Source organism: Chinchilla lanigera, unplaced genomic scaffold (assembly GCF_000276665.1).
Source record: "Chinchilla lanigera isolate Chin_1 unplaced genomic scaffold, ChiLan1.0 scaffold00016, whole genome shotgun sequence".
Lineage (NCBI taxonomy): Eukaryota > Metazoa > Chordata > Mammalia > Rodentia > Chinchillidae > Chinchilla > Chinchilla lanigera.
Window position 1 is genome coordinate 19,990,548 of NW_004955417.1, and position 21,904 is coordinate 20,012,451.

Consider the following 21,904-nt stretch of genomic DNA (forward strand, 5'->3'; position numbering starts at 1 on the left):
CATAATTTGTTATTGTAGTACAATGGTGTTGATAGTAATTCACTTTGCCATCTTTCTCTCTCCATGTCTTTTTTATTCCCCTCACTTGCTTGGGTTCATACATGAGGTCTAAAGCATGTTGACCAAGTCCTCAACCACTGAGTCCATCTGCAGCCCCCAAATAAACCTGTTCTTTAATAAGTTGATTATTTCCAGTACTTCCTCATAATGAAAGAAATTGACTAACATAGTTGAAGTCAGAGGGATGAACAGAGAAGGAAGAACGTATTACAAATATCCTCATTCATTTTAATCTAGTGATATTTACAGAGTCATATTATAATATATGGTATTTTTCAGAAAGAGTATAGGAGGATATAGGAAATTCATGTGGGTTATTTGAATACTACCATTTGCGAGCTGAGTATTTTTGAATGATCACATTTCACCAAGAAACAAGTTTTTATCATTAAAATATATCATCTTAAAAACACATGAAGTGGGACTGCTATTATTGCTTCACACATTTTTAGGTAATTGAAATGGCAGGGCTCCACTTCAAAGATTCTATACCTTTTTATCAGCATTCATCCGGGAAAGTCATACATAAGTAACAGGATTCTGCAAAACTGATTTTAATTTTCTAATATCTCAAGACACATTTTTAAAAGAAACTTTGTAACTGTAATCCATTCACTTTATGGTATGTTGTGAAAGTAACAATATTTTTACCAGGTTTACTAATAGTGTGGGTAGAATATGTGTGTATGTAAAATCTTATCTCTTCTACTTTTCAAAGATTAACTTAGTGATTTTCAATCTCCAGTATGTAAAATTATTCAGAAAATTGTTACACAAATTTCCTGAATCCTAATTAATTTCTTATCTTCCTAATCCATAATTAGCATTCCCAAGTTAGTTTAATGAGCTTTCAATAACATCACTATAAATTAAGGCATTTTTTTTTTTTTTTTTTTTTTTTTTGGTTTTTTCTCCGGTACCGGGAACCGAACTCACGACCTTGCGCTTGCCAGGCAGGCGCTTTTGCCACTGAGCTAAATCCCCAGCCCAAAATTAAGGCATTTTAAGAAATAAGGTTTAAAATTATATTGAATTAATTTCAATACTTTTCTTTTGAGAGGGGTCAAACAGAGTTTCTGTTTTTACTTTTATGGAATTTAGTGGTTGTATTACATTCCCACCAATGTGTAGAAGAGTTCTGAGTTCTACACAATCTTGTCAGCACTTGTTGTAGATTGAGTTCTTGATGATAATCATTCTTTGTGGAGTAAGATGGAATCTCAGTGTTGTTTTGATTTGCATTTCTGTAATAGTCAAAGATGCTGAACACATTTTCATGTATTTATCGGTCATTTGTACTTCTTTTGAGAAGTGTCTATTCATTTCATTTCCCCATATTCTGACTGAGTCTTTTATTTGGGGAGGTCTAATTTTTGAGTTCTTTGCCTGTTCTAGATATCAGTCCTCTGTCTGAGGAGTAATTGGTCAAAATGTTGTACCATTCTATAGGTTCCTTCCTTTGCTGTGCACAAGAATTTTGATTGGATATAATTCTGTTTGCTGATTCTTAATGTTATTTGTTGTGCAATCTGGGTTTTCTTCAGAAAGTTCTTTTTCTAAAAATAGCACTTAAAATACAATTATAATATGTTTTGCATTTCCTGAAGCAAACTTGGTGGCTATGAATGCTATCAACTATACATATATCCTTACATTCATAAATTTCATTATTTTTAAGAGGGCTCAAAATATTCTGGAAGTCATGATAACATCAAACTTGAGTTATTTAGTAAGGCATGGTTCACCACTGGGTGATTATTCCTGTGACTCATTTCTTTTGATGCTTATTGTCTTAAAAGTAAATAATTAAGCCTTTAAGGTGAGTACAAATATAAATGTGGTCCATTTTCTTATACCTTTTAACACTCTTGATGTTCTAATTTAGATTTAGCAATGAGGTATCTGAGTTTATAATGATCTAGTTTCAAACTGATCTTCCAGGTTGAGATGTAGTTCAGTGATAGAGCATTTGCCTAGCAGGTGCAAGGCCTTGGGTTGATTGCCAACACTCTAAAAAATAAAAAAAAATAATAAAATTTGTCTTCCAATCTATAACCTCAAAAATAGTATAACTGAAAAGATGCAAATAAATACTAGTAATGAGGTAGTAACAACCTATTTAGGTTCAACCTTCAGTCCCTTGAAATCTTAATTTTATTAAACTTGGAAAATTATCAATAATTCTAAAAATTTAAATTTCTTATCTGTATAACAGGAATACAAGAGAGTATCAGAAATGATAGTATAAGAATTACATATGCATCATTTGACAGAGTATGTATTCAGAAATGTTAATTGTAAACAGGTCCTGAGTATCTTGTGTCTTCTTATAGAAAATCAGAGAATGTGTTAACAGATATAAATGAATTCACAGAATTCATCTGGACAGCCTACCTAATGCTTTGTTTAAGGTATTACATAACTAATATGCATTTTCTGTCATTAGAGAACTTTACAAAACTCAAATTTCTTTCTGTGACATGAACAGCCTTTTTTATAGACTCTGCCATTATCTAGGTGAGATAATGAATAATGTAGAGAAGTAAGTGACCCTCAGAAGAAATAGCACCGGGCAATTATAACATCATGCCTAGTCTGCTTTCAGCTTGCCAGTGAGATTTGACTGAAAGCAGACCAACGGAAGTAAACCTTTAAATAGATCTGCTATAAAATATTGAATAAATGCAATCCGTGGAACAAAGTCTGCAAATTTGCTTATTGTCATTTTTGCTATGTTTCTCCTCTAGCTTTCATGATTTCATTTAGTTCATTTTTTTTTTTTTAACCAAAAGCCACCTCAATTCTTTTTTGGCAACATGCCTAGTATAAACAACAAGTAGTTGTTTATACTCTTGAATCCTTGCATTACTCAGATTTGAAAGAGCCTTTTCTTTCCCCAATGAGTTTTAGAAATCCCCTGTGTCCTTGAGATCTATCCAATCATTAATTTCAATCCCCCAAAGTGAGGAATGAGATGTAAAGAGAAGAGTCATTAACTGCCTAAGGTGCATCAAAATTTTAATTGACTTTATGTTTTTTTTCTAATTCAGTTGCGTGTCCAATGGCAAGGCAATAAATCTTTAGTAAGGAGGATGATAGCATAATATAATATCTTTTGCAAACTTAATCATGGAAAAATTCATTTCTATATTCAACTTTAATTTTTTCTCAGCTCTGTGTTTTTCTACATCAAGGTCTTTATTGGACCAAGAGTAAATAAAGTCCATTTTTCTAGTTGGTGGATCACCTTAATATTATAAATACTCAAGAAAACCCTGGTGTTACATCACTTTATTACTTGAGTCAAAATAGTTTTTAATATCACCTGTATAATTTCTGCATAGAACCTACAAAATTTATCTATACCCCTTAGGTCAAGCAGTGGAATCTTCTTTTACCATTTTATTATGTGGAAAAGGTAAGCAGAGTTAGTAATGGTGGCACAAACATACAATCCCTGTACTCTGAGTGGCTAAATCAAGAGGATCGCAAGTGGGAGTCCAGCAGCGGGGGCAATATAGCGACTTGATGAAATATCATTTCAAAATAAAAATAAAAGGACTGGTTTTAATTTAGTGAGCAGGCCCTGAGCTCAATTCTTTGTAACACACATGCAAACACACACACACACACACACACACACACACACACACACACACACACACACAAAAGAAAAAAGAAAAAGGAAAGGAAAAGAAAAACAGAAAGATGATTATAAGGACTGATTCCAGCTCCAAAAGGGAAAATCATCAGGGTCAGGAAATTGGATTGAGTTGTATGGCTCTTAATCTGAATTTTATGACCGTCTAGAGAGGCACATCACAAGAAATGTCATGAAGAAGGGTTCAATCACTGACAGTTAGTGCCATCAAATAAACTCTATGGTCATTCGTTTCCTTGATCTAATAAGTCATGTAGCTACTTTCTAATAATTTTGTGCAAGGGACATTCTCAATCTCATTATACCTTCAGGAAATAGATGATTGCCTCACACTGAGAGAGCAGAGATTAGGATGAGGGAAAAATTCTATCATGAGTATTAATAAGTTTTATAGGACATTCTGGGAGCAAAAGAGAAAAGGAAGAAGAGAAGATCAGTCATATAAGAAATGAAAGATAGTGGCTGCTCAGGAGCATATATTGGAAACCATGAATATTTTCTGAAGGGAAAAATGCCTACAAATTATACCTTGGGGAGTGGAGCTATCAACTGCTACTTACTTACTGTACTTTTATCCTTGGTTAGGTCCCTTGGCTTGTGAATTCTATGGTTATGTAGGAATTCAGTCATTTTGCACAATAAATAAGAAATTGTGACAAAATTTATTACATATTTTATAGCCCTTACTGAATTAAGGAAAATATAGTCTTGAGTAAATACTAATTGATATTCAATACAGGAATAAGTAAGATTCAGTGAATTTAACCTTCATAATGAAGTATATTCTATGTCTATGGTGAAGAAAGTATACATTACAGAAAATCACAAAAAAAACATAAAAATAAGAGAAAGAATAATATTGTAATAGAAATACAGAAAAGTAAATAGAATTTTCTGTAGCAAAACTTATTATCAGCCCAGTTTTAAAGTACACTGAAGCATGCTTACTTGTAATTATGCCCGGAGGCACCCAACTGGGACTCATAATGTATTATGTTTTCATTTCTAGGATTCCTTAAAATATATCACATTAATTCTTCACCTTAATAGCAAAATGTCAGAGAATGAACATAGACTCCTTCATACCTGATGGATTATAGACTTAATTACAAAGGGTAAAACTTTAACTTCAGAAGATTACTGGTGGATATTTTTCCATCCTTAGCTATGCAAATATTTATCTGACTATATATAAAGACACAAAATGCATTATTAATAAATTGGACTTTGCTAAGATAAAAAATCAAAATGATAGTGAAAGGAAATAAAAAAGCAAGTCAAAGATTCGAAAAAAATAATTGCAATGGATATACTCACCAAAGAACCATTGATACAACATACAAATGGCATGACAGCTTTTAATATACTAATATCAAGACTAATCAATGTAATTACCAAAGGAAATTTTTTTCAAAGGACATTTCATAATGATATATAAGTAGATGTTTAAGAAGCATATGCTGGATAAAACAAAGATCACAAAAATGGAAAGAAAATCACGAGAAAGCTGACATCAAATGTGGGCTAAGATGTGAAGTGATCAGAACTCTCATATAATGATGATGGGCTAGTAAATAGTTGACAGTTTTTGAAATCTGGCAGTGTTTTTAAAAGAAATTAAACCCTGGTCTACCCAATATCCAAATATTTCTACTCTTAGGGATTTAACCAAAATGAAGTACATCCATGGAAGATTTGTTTACTAATGTTTTGCTTCTTTATTCAGAATAGTCCCAAACTTTCAAACAAAGTAAATGTTCATTAACAAGAAAATAAATTATTCATGAAATTTAATGCTACTCAGCAATAAAAAGAACAAGCTGTTGATACACATCATAATGTGAGTAAATTAGACTGTAACTTCAAAAAGTTAGAATATAAAGTTTCATGATATGTTTTTGATTCATTTGAAGGTCTCAATTATTAAGAATGATCTTAGTCAATATTAACATTTATGAGACAATCTTTTTTTCAGGTTGAATTGTATGTACACTATATCATTAAATGATGAGTATTTGAAAAATAATCACTAAATTTCAAAGATACATAAGGAAACTAGAATGCTATTTTAATCCCATTCAATAGTCAAGATAAAAATCTTAAAAAAGCAAAAGGTGACATAACAGAGATAATTAGTACTCTATCAGCATGAGATAACCACAGCTGTCATGTAGAGTAATATGCAAGTTAATAGATGTACAATTTACTTGAACACCAAGATACAAAAGATTATTTATGATTTTACATACTGTTTAGTAGCATATTTTTAAACAAAATTCTAGTTAATATTATGACTTGAGACCCTTCCTTGACAAAAAATATTCTTTAGAGTTGTTTCCTCATTAGAATTATTCATTTTCTTGGGGCAAGGGATTTAGCTTAGCAGAACAGCTCCTGCCTGGCAAGAGCAAGGTCATGAGTTTGATTCCCGGTCCTGGAAAAAAGCAAAAAATGAACAAACAGAAAAAAAGAATTCTTCATTTTCTTTAAATATATCCACTTTACATTTTCCACATAAAGAGACAATTTCTTAAAATAGAGATGAAAAATTTGTACAATGATGTTGAATGATATGTCACTCTTGATACATGGCCCTTACCTACTTGTCTCACAGAATCTACCATATCAGTAACGATTCTCTTCTGCTGGAGTTGACAGAATCTATTCTTCAAAAATTTAAAGTGAAACTTTGATAATATAAGATGTAACAGGGTTGTGATTTGTGGAAATTCAAAAAATGTGTCCCTCCTGGTAGGAGAAATTGGAAAAACAGAGCTCCCTTTTTTGGATGTACTATGAAAAAGCTCAATTATTTCTTTGACTGGCATTACTCACTGCTCAAACTTGGCTAAACTAGCACAACCTGGAAAGCTTAACCAAGCTGACTATTTGTAATGACCTGAGTTATATCACTTTCTGCTCAAAACTCTTGCTGGCTTCTGAACTCCGGAACATTTATGATCTTCTGGAGGCCTGCCAGGCCTTGTACGATCCTGCCCTATTCTGCCACTTCTCTGCCTTATTGGTTTAACCATTTTCACATATGTCTTACAGAATTAGGATCTTTGCACTGGTTCCCTTCCCTTATAAATCTCTCACTTCCATCCTGTTCTCCCAGATGTCACTGGTTCTATTCACCCTGTCCTTGATGGCCATATGAAAAGCAAGAAACGGTCTTCATCTGAACCACTCCATTTCTGTGCAGCTAGTGCCTCATTATTAGTGTACGCTTCTATCAAGAGGGTTTCAGTGCTCTTATTTACACTGCTTTTGGTATTTTTCACTATATTTTTTTCTTCATATTATCAACTCAATGGCATTTTTAAAATCTAAAATTATAAAACTGATTTTGTAGTCATTACTACACTATGACTATGAACTTGTGAGCTACATTTTTGTATCATAATTTAAGGAATGATTTGTTTAAAAGATTAGGCTTAAAAGGTAAGGCCTAAAGATTAGGTCATTAAAGGTTAGGCCTTAAAACCTAACCTTGATTTGTAATAGTAAATTAAAACTGTGTAGGTTAAAATAGAATACCAATAAATTTTTGTCACTGGACTGGGCCTCAGCTTTCTCCACACAACACTGACCCACTGAGTTTCAAAGATAAAATGTGCTTTTTCTTGACTACTTCTGACCAAGTGGTTCCAAGGCCTGGTTCTTCTGGCTGACGAGTGCTGTTGGAAAAGGACCTTACGTGACCTTTGAGGAAGCTTTTGCTTTCTTGACAAATTGCATAAAAATGCAGTTATTTTCAGCTGTGAGAACAAAGGCATTTTTATCTTTTTTTTTGTTTTGTTTTGTTTTGTTTTTCTCTGGTACCGGGAATCAAACTCACAATCTTGCACTTGCCAGGCAGGCGCTGTGCTGCTGAGCTAAATCCCCATCCCCCATTTTTATCTTAAGCTGCTGTAAACTATGTTTTCTGTCACAGAGAAACATAGTAAAGGGTATGCCTCTTGAAACATAAGTGAGGAAACTACACATTAACATGTCAAGACAAGTCAAAACACAGTGAAAACATTGAAATGTCTAGGTTGACAGCAGCATACAATTAAAACATAAGGAAAGACTCTAAAGAAAAGTATAGCAAACACTATATTAAAAATTTAATTCTTTTTTTGTGTATGTAGAAGACCTTCACTATGAATTAACTGGCAACCAATAGGCTGGATAACATTTTGTAACAGAAAATGATGAGTATTTCCTTCCTTAAGTATAAATGAATTAAATAATTTATGATCCTTGAGCCTCATAGATCAACTTGATTGGAATAAAAAATCCTGGCAGATGAGAGAAACAGGCCACACCCATGGGTGTTCCTTGGTGTCTCAGGTGGTGTGATCTTGGGCACTATATATGTCTCTGGTTCTTTTCTTTTCTTGTACTGGTCTTCTGCTGTGCTTCCTGGTCTCCATGTGGAAGAATCTTGGTCCTGTCATGCCTTTCTGTCATATTTCTCCCCTGGACCCAGACGATCATGGTCTGAATCCTCCTACATTGTAAGTCAAACTAAATCTGTCCTCCCTACATTGCAGGTGTTGGATACTGTGTCTCAATATTCAAGAAAAAGAACCAGTATAGAAAGGGAAAGCTGCTATACAGGTCATCAAAAAAGACAATTTTATATACCCACAAAGAAATATTTCTTTTTTTGTTTTGTTTTGTTTTTTTTCCAGTACCAGGAATCAAACTCATGACATTGTGCTTGCCAGCCAGGCACTGTGCCACTGAGCTAAATCCCCAGCCCCAAAGAGAAATATTTCATAGGACAAAATGAAAGTTGCTACTAAATAAGAAAAAATAGGGCCGGGCTTTTAGCTCAGCAGCACAATCACCTACCTGGCAAGTGTAAAGTCCTGAGTTTGATTCCCATGTACCAAAGAATATATATTAAATATATAAAATAATCAGGTATGTATATATATATATATATATATGTAATTAAGAATAGATAATAAAATTAAGAATAAAAGACAAGAGAAGATACACTAAGAAAAAATGAATAATGTGTTTTTTACCTGTAGTAATATTGTATGATTTTGCAAGAAAAATTAGTAATATGAGCAATGCTATTTGTTTTTGATATAGCCATTCTGTTTCTGAGGACCTATTATGCCTTGTATCTAAATAGCCCCCCAAAACCTCATGTGCACTTAGGTAGGGTTGTTGAAACTGCATGGGTGTAGGGCAGTGACAATGAACTTTTTGCAGCCCAAGTGCCCAAACTGCAACCCAAGACCCACATTTTAAAACTCAAAGTGGCAGCACTACAGTTGAACATGAATTTGTCTTAATTTACAAAAAAGGGAAAAAAAAAAAAAAAAAAAAAAAACAACTGCAGTACAATGCTGGGCTCACATGCTGCCCGACACATGCCCGCCACGGCACGAGTGCCACAGGTTCACAACCACTACTTTGCGGTGTGTGAATGTGGATTAAGGGTGTCATATGTGATTAAGGGTATAAAGAATGGAAACCTCATCCTAGGTATCAGTGGCACCAATTAATAGGGTGGTAGCCTAACTGGAATAAAAGGGACAAAAATAAGACAGGCTCACTGTTACCACTGCTGTTGCTTTGCTGCCTTTTGCCTACCATACCACGGACTGCTTCCCCTCTGCCATGACACCCTGCCTTGGAATTAGCAGACAGTGGACTGAAGCCTCTACAGAATGTGGGCTAAAATAAACTTTTCCTGCTTCAACATTGGATTTCAGGTATTTTGTCTCCAGAAAGAGAAAGTAATAAAGACAGGAACAAACCTAACAAATAGAAAATACATATTTATGAAGATGCAGATACTTGAACTATAGGAAAGAATAAAGCAAAATTATATTAGAATAATTAAAGGAGCTGTATGATAAAAATATAAGGATCAAAGAATTAATGCATATGAAGCTCTAATCACATATGAAATATGTATATTATAAAGTAGAGAGACCTACTACGAGCATAAAATTGTCTACATAGAATGATTCTAGCTATCCAACTCCATTAATCTTTCATGATATTATAAGGTAATATTTTCTTTTTTCCTTATTGTGGTTTACTTTTGTATTGTGCCAACTGGAAAAATTCAGACATTTAACCAAGCAAATCAGTAGAGGGTCAGGGTTCTCACTTTGTAAACATCCTTAGCCTGTGCAAGAGAAGGACAAGGAGATGGTGTGAATACTACGCCCACCCACAGAGGGGATAGCCCACTTACAGTATAAGGGTGGAAAAGAGGCATGCCTACCCCCCCTTTTGGCCCTTGTTGCTTTTGCTGTCTTCTGCTGCCTTGAACTGTTGCCCTTCTGCCATGCCACCCTGCCTTAGAGCCAGCTGATTACGGAATGAAATCTCTACAGAGTGTAAGCTAAATATATCCTTCCTTAACTTGGGGTGTTGGGTGTTTTGTCTCAGTAATGACAGAAAAGTAACTAAAACAAAATATAAGGACCAAAAACTTCATGTGTGTGAAGCTCTAATCACATATGAAGTGTGTGTATTATAAAGTAGAGAAAGCTAATAGACATAAAATTGTGCATATACAATGATTGTAACTATCCAAATATATTCTCTTTCATGATTTTATAGGTGAATATTTTCTGTTTTCCTTATTTCAGTTTACTTTTATATTGAACATTTCTTAGTATTCACATAAATAAATCTTACAATAACTTTTATATATTAAAATAGAATAGTTATTTAAAATATACCAGCATCTGTTCTAAGCTAACATTATAACCAAGAAAGAAATTTAACAGTGCCTTACTGAAACTATTGCACTCAACTTCAAATATCAATTTTATTTAGTAAATTAAAAATTTATGGAGAAACAAGCAATATCATCAATGATTACAGCTTAAAGGAATGTTTTTAAAACTAGGAATTGGTGGTTAAAAGTCACAATACATCTCCATACTGATGAAGGAAGTTTCAGCCTCATGTACCATTCTTCATGTGTTTTGGCAAAGTGTGGATAACAAACTGTTTTTTTTTAATCTTTGGAATTCTTGAAAAATAATAAAATATATGGATCAATTTCAATGAGAAGGGGAACAACAGATATACTGCAAGGATCTGCATTAATGGGGGTGGTGGTCCCATGTGGAAAAAGCAAAAAGAAGCCGGTGAGTCACAGAAACAGATGTAAACATCAGTCTCTGCCAGCAGTAGCTGAACTTTTAACAAAAGAGCAGATTTGTAGATAAACACAGGTTAAAGGGCTAAAGGTTATACACTGCATTGCTTTCAGTCTTCCTTAGGAAAATCAGGTACTAGAAAATTTCTTTAAGAACACAGACCTCTACAGTCAGCGAAATATTAGAGTGCATATTAGAATACAGTCTGAAAAAATCCAAAGAATGCTTTCACAATTCATTTTTTGTTTATAATATATTACATCTAATGTATGACTTTATTAATCATGTACATCAAATACTGCTAAAATAAATATTAACTCATTTATATAGCCATATGTAAGTCTGGAGTATTATGTATATATGTGTGTAACTGTTCATAAAAAGCTATACCTACATATTTAAGACCTTAATCTCTGAATGCGGATAGATCTCTTTTGCAGTGATAGTGTTGCCTCCTGCCACTTGCAACATCATTAACTGTAGGCAAGTAATTTAAACCTCCTTTTAACAGTTACAGAATGATCATGATAATAATAGTAATTATTTCACATTGGGTAGAGGAGAAATTAAATTCTATAATAAATGAAATGTACTTAGCACAGTGTCAGGTACTGAGGAATCACTCAATAAATGCCAAGAATTGGATTTATTGAGACTCCATTACATTGTAATTCTCATGAAATGTGTAAATTAAGTGCTAGTGTTTCTAATTTACAGATTAGTAGAGAAACAATGAGAACAATAAATTAATTATCCCAATCTCACAAAGTCTCTCAAATTCCCAGAGGCTACAATTGTTTGTGAAAAGGGCAGGGGAAAATAAGAACATGTTTTCTAATTCTCAAGGGGAACTACAGGAAAAGGATACTTAGAAAAACAATACTATCAATGCATTTATGGAAGCAGCCAGATAAAATTGAGAGAATTATTTTTTAAAATTTTTACACCAATTACATAGCATATTCAGCTGATGTAACAAGAACACACAAAAGTCATTGGCCTTTTATACACATGTTTTGGCTGTCTTGGAATTCTAGGATGTGCCTTCCCTTCTTTTTTAAGGCCTATATTCTCATTGCATGAGTATTGGTGTAGCAGTTGCCCCTAATACACACAGTCCTGCAGGAACACATACTTCCTGGGCTTCTGCCTAGAATGAGCACTGTGTCATTAGGAGTACATACTGCACTTTTAGCATACTAGCAATGATGATGAAAGAACACTGTCAGAAGTGTATGCCATGCGGTATATTTTTTTAAATGGCTCGATGTTGAAGGAGTTTAACAGGGGAAAAGGGAGAGAAATCAAAATGCACAGTAAATCAATGTGAAAAAAAAGTGTATAAATGAGAAATAGAGCCCCACCTCTAGTCAGGGTAGTGAAATATTCCTCGCATCAACATAAGATTACAAACAATTTAAACACATGTAAACATGACTCTGATTGGAAACAATTCAACTATGTACTGACAGGATTTTTTATAGGTAGGCAGCTGTTTCACATATTATCTCTAAGATCACTGGGAGTGCAGTGAGCTGGGTAACATCCCTTTCCTGTGGCCGGCTCCTAGTCAAAGCAGAAGTGGCTCAGATTCCTCAGACACCTGCTGAGCAGCACACACTAATACCATCTTGTAAATCTTACTTCTGAGTGCATCATTTTCTACACTATATTATATTTTCACTCCTAAAATTTGGAGTACAATAAACATGAGCATTGTGTTTAACGTGAAAATGATGGAAACCACTATGGAAGACTAAGGAAGTATAAAATGTTAATGATGACAATCAGTACCCACCAGAGCAGAACGGGAGGAACACAGCATTGCTTGTTAGAAACAGGGACACAATTGCAGAATCAAAACTTAAGCACAGCAAAGCGTGTAACGAGGCTCCGACTTTCACATGTCATCTGTTTTGAATATTTCAAGTTGGAAGTTCAAGCATGCTTGCACAGCTTAAAGAAAATCCCTAAAAACAGTATAAATCTAGGACTGAGATATGTGATGGCTGAAATTTTCAATTATTTTTACTTGCTGTATAGTTGATCTACAATTAAGATTACTTTCTCATAAGACAGATAAGGTACTTATATTTTTATGTAACCTATTTGTCCACAAGTGATTGTGAACAGTAATTTTAATACTGTGGTCTTAGCTAATTTTCTTTTTTTTTTGGTTTTTCTCCGGTACCGGGAACCGAACTCACGACCTTGCGCTTGCCAGGCAGGCGCTTTTGCCGTTGAGCTAAATCCCCAGCCCCTTAATTTTCATATTTAATCAACTAGCTAAAAAATAATTTTATTTGTCAGGACAGAAATGCTAATGTCCCAGTTGAAAGGGTATCCTGTTCAGATATTTTCAGACATTCTCAACAAATAATATACTGCACTATAATATAGATATTTAATTTAAAGTGTGCTGTACTTTGTTGTACCTTAAAATTGAGTATATAGTCCTAGAATGCATAGTTCATAGAGCACTTTAATTTTACTGAAAGTTATGCCTCTAGCGTAACGATGAAGCTTAGAGATCACTGATTTAACAATACAAAATTTCTTTTATACTACCTAAATTGTCACAATTAAATATGCATTCACTTTTTTGAGAGATGCTAGTAGCAGTATTCTGGTGTGGGAAGTCAGAGATATGGAAATAATTTACTTATGAAATTCTATATTTCTAAACGAATGGTAATTAGATGGTCAGTATGATTTAATTGTACCACATGTTAAACATTCGCAGAAAAGTAGATTAGTTTAGGCACAAAATATTTTCCCTCCCTTTTTTCACTCCAAATCCACTTACCTTGTCCTGAAGTTTGTAGGGTGAGGGTGTCCATCATATAAGGACAAGTAGTCATATTCTTCTTCTAGTGCAAATGACTGAAACACAATTTGTATTCTATTTCCTTCTTCTGCTATTATGACCCATGTACAGTTGGCACCATTTGGATATCCATATGGAAAACCAGGGCTCTCTATAGTTCCATTAAGGCCTTTTAAAGTTCCACCACAAGTATAAATAAACCCTGCAATAAAAAATATAAGCAGACATTAATGTTAGGTAAAAAAGAAAAATTCAGAAAAATTATTATTTAGAAAAGTCTTATTTTTCCAAAATGCTAATAATGATTTTGTAAATGACATTTTAAGAGATAAATTATGTGTATATTTATATTATATATATTTATAATGAACATATACATGTAAATATAAGCAACAAAATGCTAGAATTATTATTTATTGTATTGAGATTAATGATAATAAACCAATCAGTGAAATCATCCCATTATGCAGTATATGCTTCCACAAACACAATTCTAGTACATGTTGTCTTCCTTGAAGTGATTTCCAATGTACTTGTGGAAATGGATAAATAGCCTTGAAAATTTAATGACTATGGTAGGCATATTAAATCTCAATTTTGCCTTTTCTTGGTAAAGGATGATAATCTCTGGGCATATCAATATTTATACCATGTGTTACATATTATAGAAGACCTATTCCACCATGATTATAAAGAAAGGGGTTTGTTCTTTTTCTCCTATTCCTCTACCCTCCTTTTCGCCCCCATTGCCCTCACTATTTACAAAAGTTTATTTTCCATTCTTCCCTTTTTTCTCATCATATCTTTCTTTTCCCATCCTTTCTTTCCCCCTCCCCCATCCCTCGGTCCCCATTTGGACATTTTTGTCCTATTCATAATATTACACATTTTGGTCTTTATTTACACTTTCAGTTTCTCACACCAGCTATTTACACGTTTCAAATGTATTTTACTTGAGAATCGTCTCAAGGTGCATTCTTTTACTTAGAAATGTCTCGTTTGTCCTTCTTTATGGAAGAGTAGTATTGCATTACATATTTTTAAAAACCCACAACTTTGTTATAGTCTTCACTTGATGGATATTTGGGCTGTTTCACAGATTTAACTATTATGAACTGTACCTCTGTAAACATGGGAGTGCATATATAGTTGTGGTATGATGCTTTTTAGTTCTTTCAGGAAGATACCAAGAAGAATAGTTGGGCCAAATGGAAACCTTAGTCTCATTTTTTTGAAGAATCTCTGTGCTGATTTCCACAGTGCTTTTACCAGTCTACACTCCCACCAACATTGGAGAAGTATTTCGTTTTCCCCATGACACCTTCAGGATTTGTTATTGGTTGATTTCTTGATGACAGTCATTACAAAGGAGTATTTTTTAAAGTCTATGTAATTGTTCTAATTTTGATCAGTGTAATTTATAGAGCTTGGTTGTGATCCAAATTACCACATCAGTGTTAATCCTAAAGTGGAAAAAAATATATTGAATATCATTTTTGGGCAACTGATGAAAAGATCTCAAACTCTTCACTAATTTCATAGGAAAACTAAGTCTTTGAAAGCATTTTCCTGGAGATTCTTAGAAAGCTTACTATATTTCTTGAGGAATTAATTTATTTGAATGTATATTTGAATATATAACATAGTTTAATCTATTGTATAATGTAAAACTTGAAGTGTAATACAAGGTCAGATAATATGCTCATAGTCTACCTAGACAACATACGGCTTAGATCTAGAAGCAGGTAGTTAGGATCAAAAGTGTACGAAGAACTCCCCATGTAGATATTTTCCACATCTGCAGGTCTCACTTTAAGTTTAAATAGCAAAAGTCTAAATAAGAGGCCCATGGCAAATTTAAGGAAGAGAACTCCACAGACCCCAGAAATTTGGAATTAATCTTTCTTTTTTTTTTCTTGCAAATATGTATGTATGTATGTATGTATCTCTTGTCTTTTTTGAGATAGGGTCTCGCTATGCAGTTCAGGCTGGTCTTGACCTCACTTTGTAGGCCAGGCTAGCCTCGAACTCACAAGAAGGCTCCTGCCTCAGGCTCCCGAATGCTGGGATTACAATCATGCGCCACCACACCTGGCTCTATTTATTATTTTAAAGCAAATAAAAATTAGAAGAAAACATTAAAATGACACAGAATTTCAATCTTTCTTGAAGAAAGAGTGAGTATAGTTCACATAGGCACAGATATTTTTGCAAAGAGAGGGGAGCCATGCTCACATGCTGAGGAGCCAGAGCTGCATATGGGGAAGAGAGGCTGGTTTTGGATGTCACACTCTCCTCACAATTTGCGTCTTGTGTCCTTTCTGGAAGTCACTTTGAGGCTAAACAGCTACGTGCTCTAGAATAGCTGAGTCTGTGACTCTAGTGGTGCAGACTGTGGCTCAGGACTGGGATAAAAAAACAAAATCCTATCTTCTAAGCCATATCATTTTGGGACTGCATCTTTATTACCTCTCCATATGGCAAAATCGTAAGCTCAGGGTATGAAGTAAAGTTCGCCCTATTATTCTGTCCTTTAAAAACTTACCAAGAATTCGGATCAGCTAAAAGTCTAATTTTAAATCAATATTTGTATATATTCCTATGTCTTTTCTCATGAGCCAAAAGACAAATGGGACATTGTATGGTTTTCATAAATAAATAAATAAAGGTCTCTTTTAAATTGCTTCTTCTGGCAGAGCAATTACTAGGGAGCCTTGGGTTAATTAGCTATCACCCATTTCTATTAGTTTTCTGCCTGAACAGCTTCCAATTTGAACTTCATAACAAAATGCAGGCATGAATCCCTTCAGCTACCATCTGATCTATGGGCTGTTGGGTATATCCTCAAGCCCCACAGCCCTACCAGCCTTTAGAGAAAGGGACATATGACCTAAACACAGCACTGTTCACTAACTCTTCCCAGGTCTGGCAATTCATGCTCTTCACAACTGGTTTTTTCCCCTTAGAAAAATTAAAAGTTACCGTTACTATAAGCTAGCTTCTCTGTATTTATCAGTTTATTCTCATTTTTATTATAACGCTATCAATCATAAGGAAGCACCTTTTTTCCAAGACTAGGTTTAAGTCTTATGCTAAAAAATAACATATGATCAGAAATGCACACAGCTTTTAAAAGTAAATAAAGTCTCCCCTTACTTACAGATGTTTCACAAGACTAAGTTAGTAATTGGCTCGAATTTTGCTGCTCTAGGTCTTTTTAAATTGTGTACACACATATGCATATTTCTAAATATTCCAAATGGTGTTCGGCATAATATACATATTTCTCCAAATCTTTGTTTATTTTTAAAATATCACTGATATTATTCTGCTCCAAATATATGGTTCCAGTAAGTTATTGATTGATTGAAGTGCAAAGGATCAAACACAAAATCTTTGCATGCTGTGCAAGGAATCTTCTACTCTATGTCCCCAATCCAAGCCTATGACATTCTCTTGCAATGGCTGTGTAGTCACATAGCACGTGATACGCCTTGACTATCATTTTCTTGTTGGTAGCTTCATTTTTATGGTTATAAATATGTAAAAATTAACCCTGTGCCTGTGTTCTTGTGCCTCTGTAGGATGTATCTTTAAAGGGGAATCCCAGAAATGGTATTTGTGACTTTTACATTTAGATAACTGCATTCCAACTAAATTCAATAAATTCAAAAGTTGATGCTGACAGCACCGTAATGTGCAGCCTCCCACCCTTAACCTCAAACATTGCAACACTAGATTGCTTGAGAGAAAATGCCACAAGGCAAAAATATTATACTACTTTAGTTTGCATTTCTCAAAATACAACTGAGATCAAATATCTGGTTATATGATCCTCATTTATTCACACTTTTCTCTGAGGAGTTTCCTGTCTGTATCATCTGCACATTTCAAGGGATACTTTATCCTTTTCCACCAATCTGTCGGGGCACAATTGCTTAGGTTTCTGGTACTTCACTGGTACTTTATATTTACTTCTTGTATGTACGACTCTAAGCAAAACAACATTGCTCCTTCTTTAGAATTCGTTTCTCTCATGAAATAAGGGCAGCTTTTTGGCCTTTATCATGCATGTGTATCATTATCTCCTCTGCTTGTGTTTTGTGATAATCCTTCTTCCATACCCCTGCATGTATTCATCCTACACATTGCATTTTAGAGATAACATAGTTGGTGTCACTTTAGCTTGTCTTCTGAGAACTGAAGTAAAACATGAGACAGAAGGACAGTTACATTTTTATTACAGAGTATAGTAAGGGCTTGGATCCAGATGAGCACACACGGCCTTGAGGACACATACGAGCAAACTTACTCTAAAGAAACCACGGTAGGTAGTGGAAAATCCACTGCAGGTAGTGGAATCCTGCACCGTCTCACAGATTCAGTCTGACAGTCCCTGGATGCCTAATGTTGCAGTGTTCACATCTGGACTATTAATGTCCACTTTAAAAAGTTGATTTTTATTTGAAACATAATCAAAATTTACATACTTTGGTCACATTTTCAATAAGAGTTTGATTGACAAAATGTATCTTTCAATATTTTCCTTGTTTTTCTTTGATGCAACATTTTACCTTCCCTACATATACAAAACAAGGGAATGACTATTTGTACAACATTTTAAATTTTATCTCAAAATTTATTTTTTATTTTGTGCTAAGCAAGTTCCATGACATGGTCACATTCATAATTGCATTAACCTTTATCAACCATATTGATGAACCCCTGTAGCTAGCCCGTTATGCCCAGTTATGTTAATATGATTCCTGCAAAACTATGTGAACTTCTCATGACCCAAACCAGTTCTCTTTTATTCTTGTACTTTTCCTGCACTTGGAACTGCTAACCTTTCTCTTTCTTTCTGAAATCTCTTTCCATTGCTTCAGTGATGACACCCTGCTTCCCTAACCTCACAGACTACTACTTCTAAAAGCAAACCTTTGCTAGCTTACTGTCTGTGGTTTTTTACAGGTGTCTCAGCAGCACACACATGGTTCTCGACAGTATTGTAACTGTAAACTTATTATAGGGTGCAGTTTGCCACTGTAAGCTGAGATACACACACATATCTTCATTTGGATAGTATCATCTCTCTTCTGTACACATCTATGCAGACAGAGTGAAACATGTCAAAGTAAAACATGTAAAAGAAAATCTGCCCGCTGCAATGTAAGGCACCCACATCTCTGACGAATCTTTTCCTAGCCTTTAATCTCATCATTTCATTCTTTAATTACTTCTCAGGTCTGTATCTCCCTTTTGTTGTTCATCAATTCTAAATTTTTTAGGTTTGAATGAATTCTTCCTCATCTCTCTGTCACATTTTGACCCCATCATATCTTTCCTGCTGGGATTCATGACTTTGCCTGTACGCTCAGTTGTCCACCTTGCTGCTGAGATCATTGCTGCAAATGTCTAACCCTACATGTCACAGCGTATGCCTGTAATCTCAAACACTCAGGGAGGCTGAGGCAGGAGGATCTTAATTTAGAATTCAACTTAGGCAATTTAGGAAATTAGAGAGGCCCTGCTTCAAAATTAAAGAAAAAAAAAAAGGGATTGTAGATGTAGCTCACTCCACAGAGCCTGGGTTTAATCACATGCGCACCTATCCGTGTCTCATCACTTACTTGCTCAGCACTATTCTCTGGCAACTCCTCAATCTCAAATATCCACGCTTCTCTCTGAGTACCTTACATTGCAGCGGGCAGATTTTCTTTTACATTTTACTGAACCATACTTCACTTTTAATTTTAAATCCATAAATTGGATCCTTAACATTCTCGGTGGTGCCTTGAAAAGAGCTCTCCAGCGTTGACTCACCCTGCTTCTTCTGGGCAGAGCGTGCAGGAGGCGCATGCGCGAAACTGCTCCTCAGGATCTCCGGTCTGAGCAGTCTCCTACTACCCACTGAGGTAAGGCGTCTTAGCCAGGTATCTTTTGCTTCTCTAGTCAACATCTTTACTTCTAATGTTTATCACCTGTAATGTACTTTTTTGTGCGACCAATATTTTCTGAGTATTTCAAAAATTTGTTTATAAACCTAGTCAACTAGGGATACAACCTGGCATTTACCGAAAATTCAATATTTTTTAAATGAATAAATTCTTCCTCCTGGCTTTTTTTTTTTTTTTTAACCAAAACTATATAACAACCCATATTTGTCCACTGAAAATTTTTTTGATAGTTTTGGGAGTAGTATAATTTTCTTGTAAAACTCATATTTAATTTTTTGGTTTTGTTTGGTACCGGGACTTGAACTCAGGACCTTGCACTCGCCAAGCAGGTGCTTCTGAGCTATCTCCAGCCTAAAACTCATTTTAATGGGAAAACATATTTACACATGCACTAGAAGAACGAATAACACTGTAGAAAAGTGTTCATTTTCTGTAGTGTCTTAAAGCTTTCAGAAAATAGTAACTTTTATATGAATCATCTCACATGACATCACCTCAAAGATGCCTTTTTTGATTTTTTAACTTTTTTATTATAAGTACTATAGATGTACAAAGAATGTGCTAAATAAATGTACTTACATGGAAAATTCAATAAATAATCACAAACTGGAGACCTACTTTTCCAGTAAGCACATCAAGAAATACAAGTGACTGTGGATTTAGCTCAGCAGCACAGCACCTGCCTGGCAAGTGGGAGGTCGTGAGTTCCATTCCTGGTACCGGAAAAAAAGCAAACAAACAACAACAAAAAAAAAAAAAGAAAGAAAGAAAGAAAGAAAGAAATACAACTATCTCTGTTTTTCAGGATGCTGGCCTTATTTGTTTGCATTCAGAGTATCTCTTTTTCCTTCTTTGATTAGCTATTATATTCAGACTAATTGAACTTTGTAAACTTTTACTTCTCATTTTATTGTATATGTATGAATTTCTGTCCTGAGTTATAATGAAATTCTTCTCTATTTCCTTCTCAATCATTTTGGTTTACTTTTCACATTCAGGTTTACCCTGAATCTAATCTTGTAGACAGCCTATTTTTATATTATAAAATTTATGTATGTTTTCTAATCGACATGGCCAAACACTATTCTCTTTTGATCAGTATATCAACTATATTTATAGTTTTTCATGAATAGATGATGAACACCTTCTAATGCATAAGAGGGATTCAATCCAGTTGAAGCTTAAATCCATGAGGGATTCAATCCAGTTGAAGCTTAAATCCATGTGTGTTGCCCATTCTGTATTTCCTCAATGATAAAAAGAGTTGTAAGGTGGAAACAAGTTTTATGCGCAGTTATTGCAGAGAAAGTATTAGACTCCATTGTCAGTGTTTGTTTAGGGTCTAAACCTTACTGGTGCCTGAAAATTTCCCTAGTGAATCTTCCAGAATCCATAGTCTACATTTCAGCCTTGGATTATCAGGAAATGGAACTAAGGTCTAAGGGCGAGGAGAATCTGCCAGAAATAACTTCTAATAATTTATCTCACAAAGTCAAACACAAAAAGAGTTCTGTACCAACATTTTCTCCTGTCTGTATTTTCTCTGTGTACAAAGATCAGTAAGAATGTGTATTAAATTCCAAGACATTTGTAATTACTTTAGAAAAATGAATTAAAACACATTTATTTGGAGTAAGATGATTTATGGTTATCTTTCAAATGTTTAATAACTATTTTGGCTAGGTGTCTATTATGACCTGTAGAATGCACTGGTGTTTACTTTTTACCCTAACATTATGCTTTGGTAAGTGCTGTTTTTCACTTACTTTCCACATTTTTATGGTCCAAAGGTTAAGCAAACATCCTTGGCTTTTACACATTCGTTCTTAGCCATGTTGACTTTGTTAGATCATAAATTCTGTTGATCCAGTTGGCATTCTGTGTTGATGGAAACCATATTGTTCTATGCTGGTCTATGGTGGATCTATAATGTGTAGATTTGTTGGCTCAATTTTGAAAGGCAATCTCACTTCCATTATTTCTATTTGTTTTTTGGTGATGCTCTCTGTAATACCTACATTAGCAATAACACTTTCTTTTCTATCAAGATAACTGACTTTTCTTAAAATTAAAAACAGATCATCAAAAATTTTTGCCAAAGAATTCATTCAGTCTGAGAGTTCTGTTTTCTAGGTATGTATATTATTTTTTAATTGTGACAATAACATTAGGAAAATATACCTTATATTAGTCTATATTTTAAAGTTGAAGAAACACAGGTACGAGATTATTTGTAAAAATTAGTGAATGTCTCTTTCTTTGGATC

The 21,904-nt window shown here is 34.3% G+C and overlaps 1 protein-coding gene across 1 annotated transcript in view; it reads right to left on the minus strand.

Moving 5' to 3' along the window:
* Positions 1-21,904, minus strand: part of Csmd3 (CUB and Sushi multiple domains 3) — a 1,085,099-nt gene that overhangs the window by 949,856 nt on the left and 113,339 nt on the right. Inside the window, exon 2 of the mRNA XM_005381888.2 lies at positions 13,661-13,883. Within this exon, the coding sequence (XP_005381945.1) occupies positions 13,661-13,883 (223 nt within the window). The remainder of the gene's footprint in view (positions 1-13,660; positions 13,884-21,904) is intronic.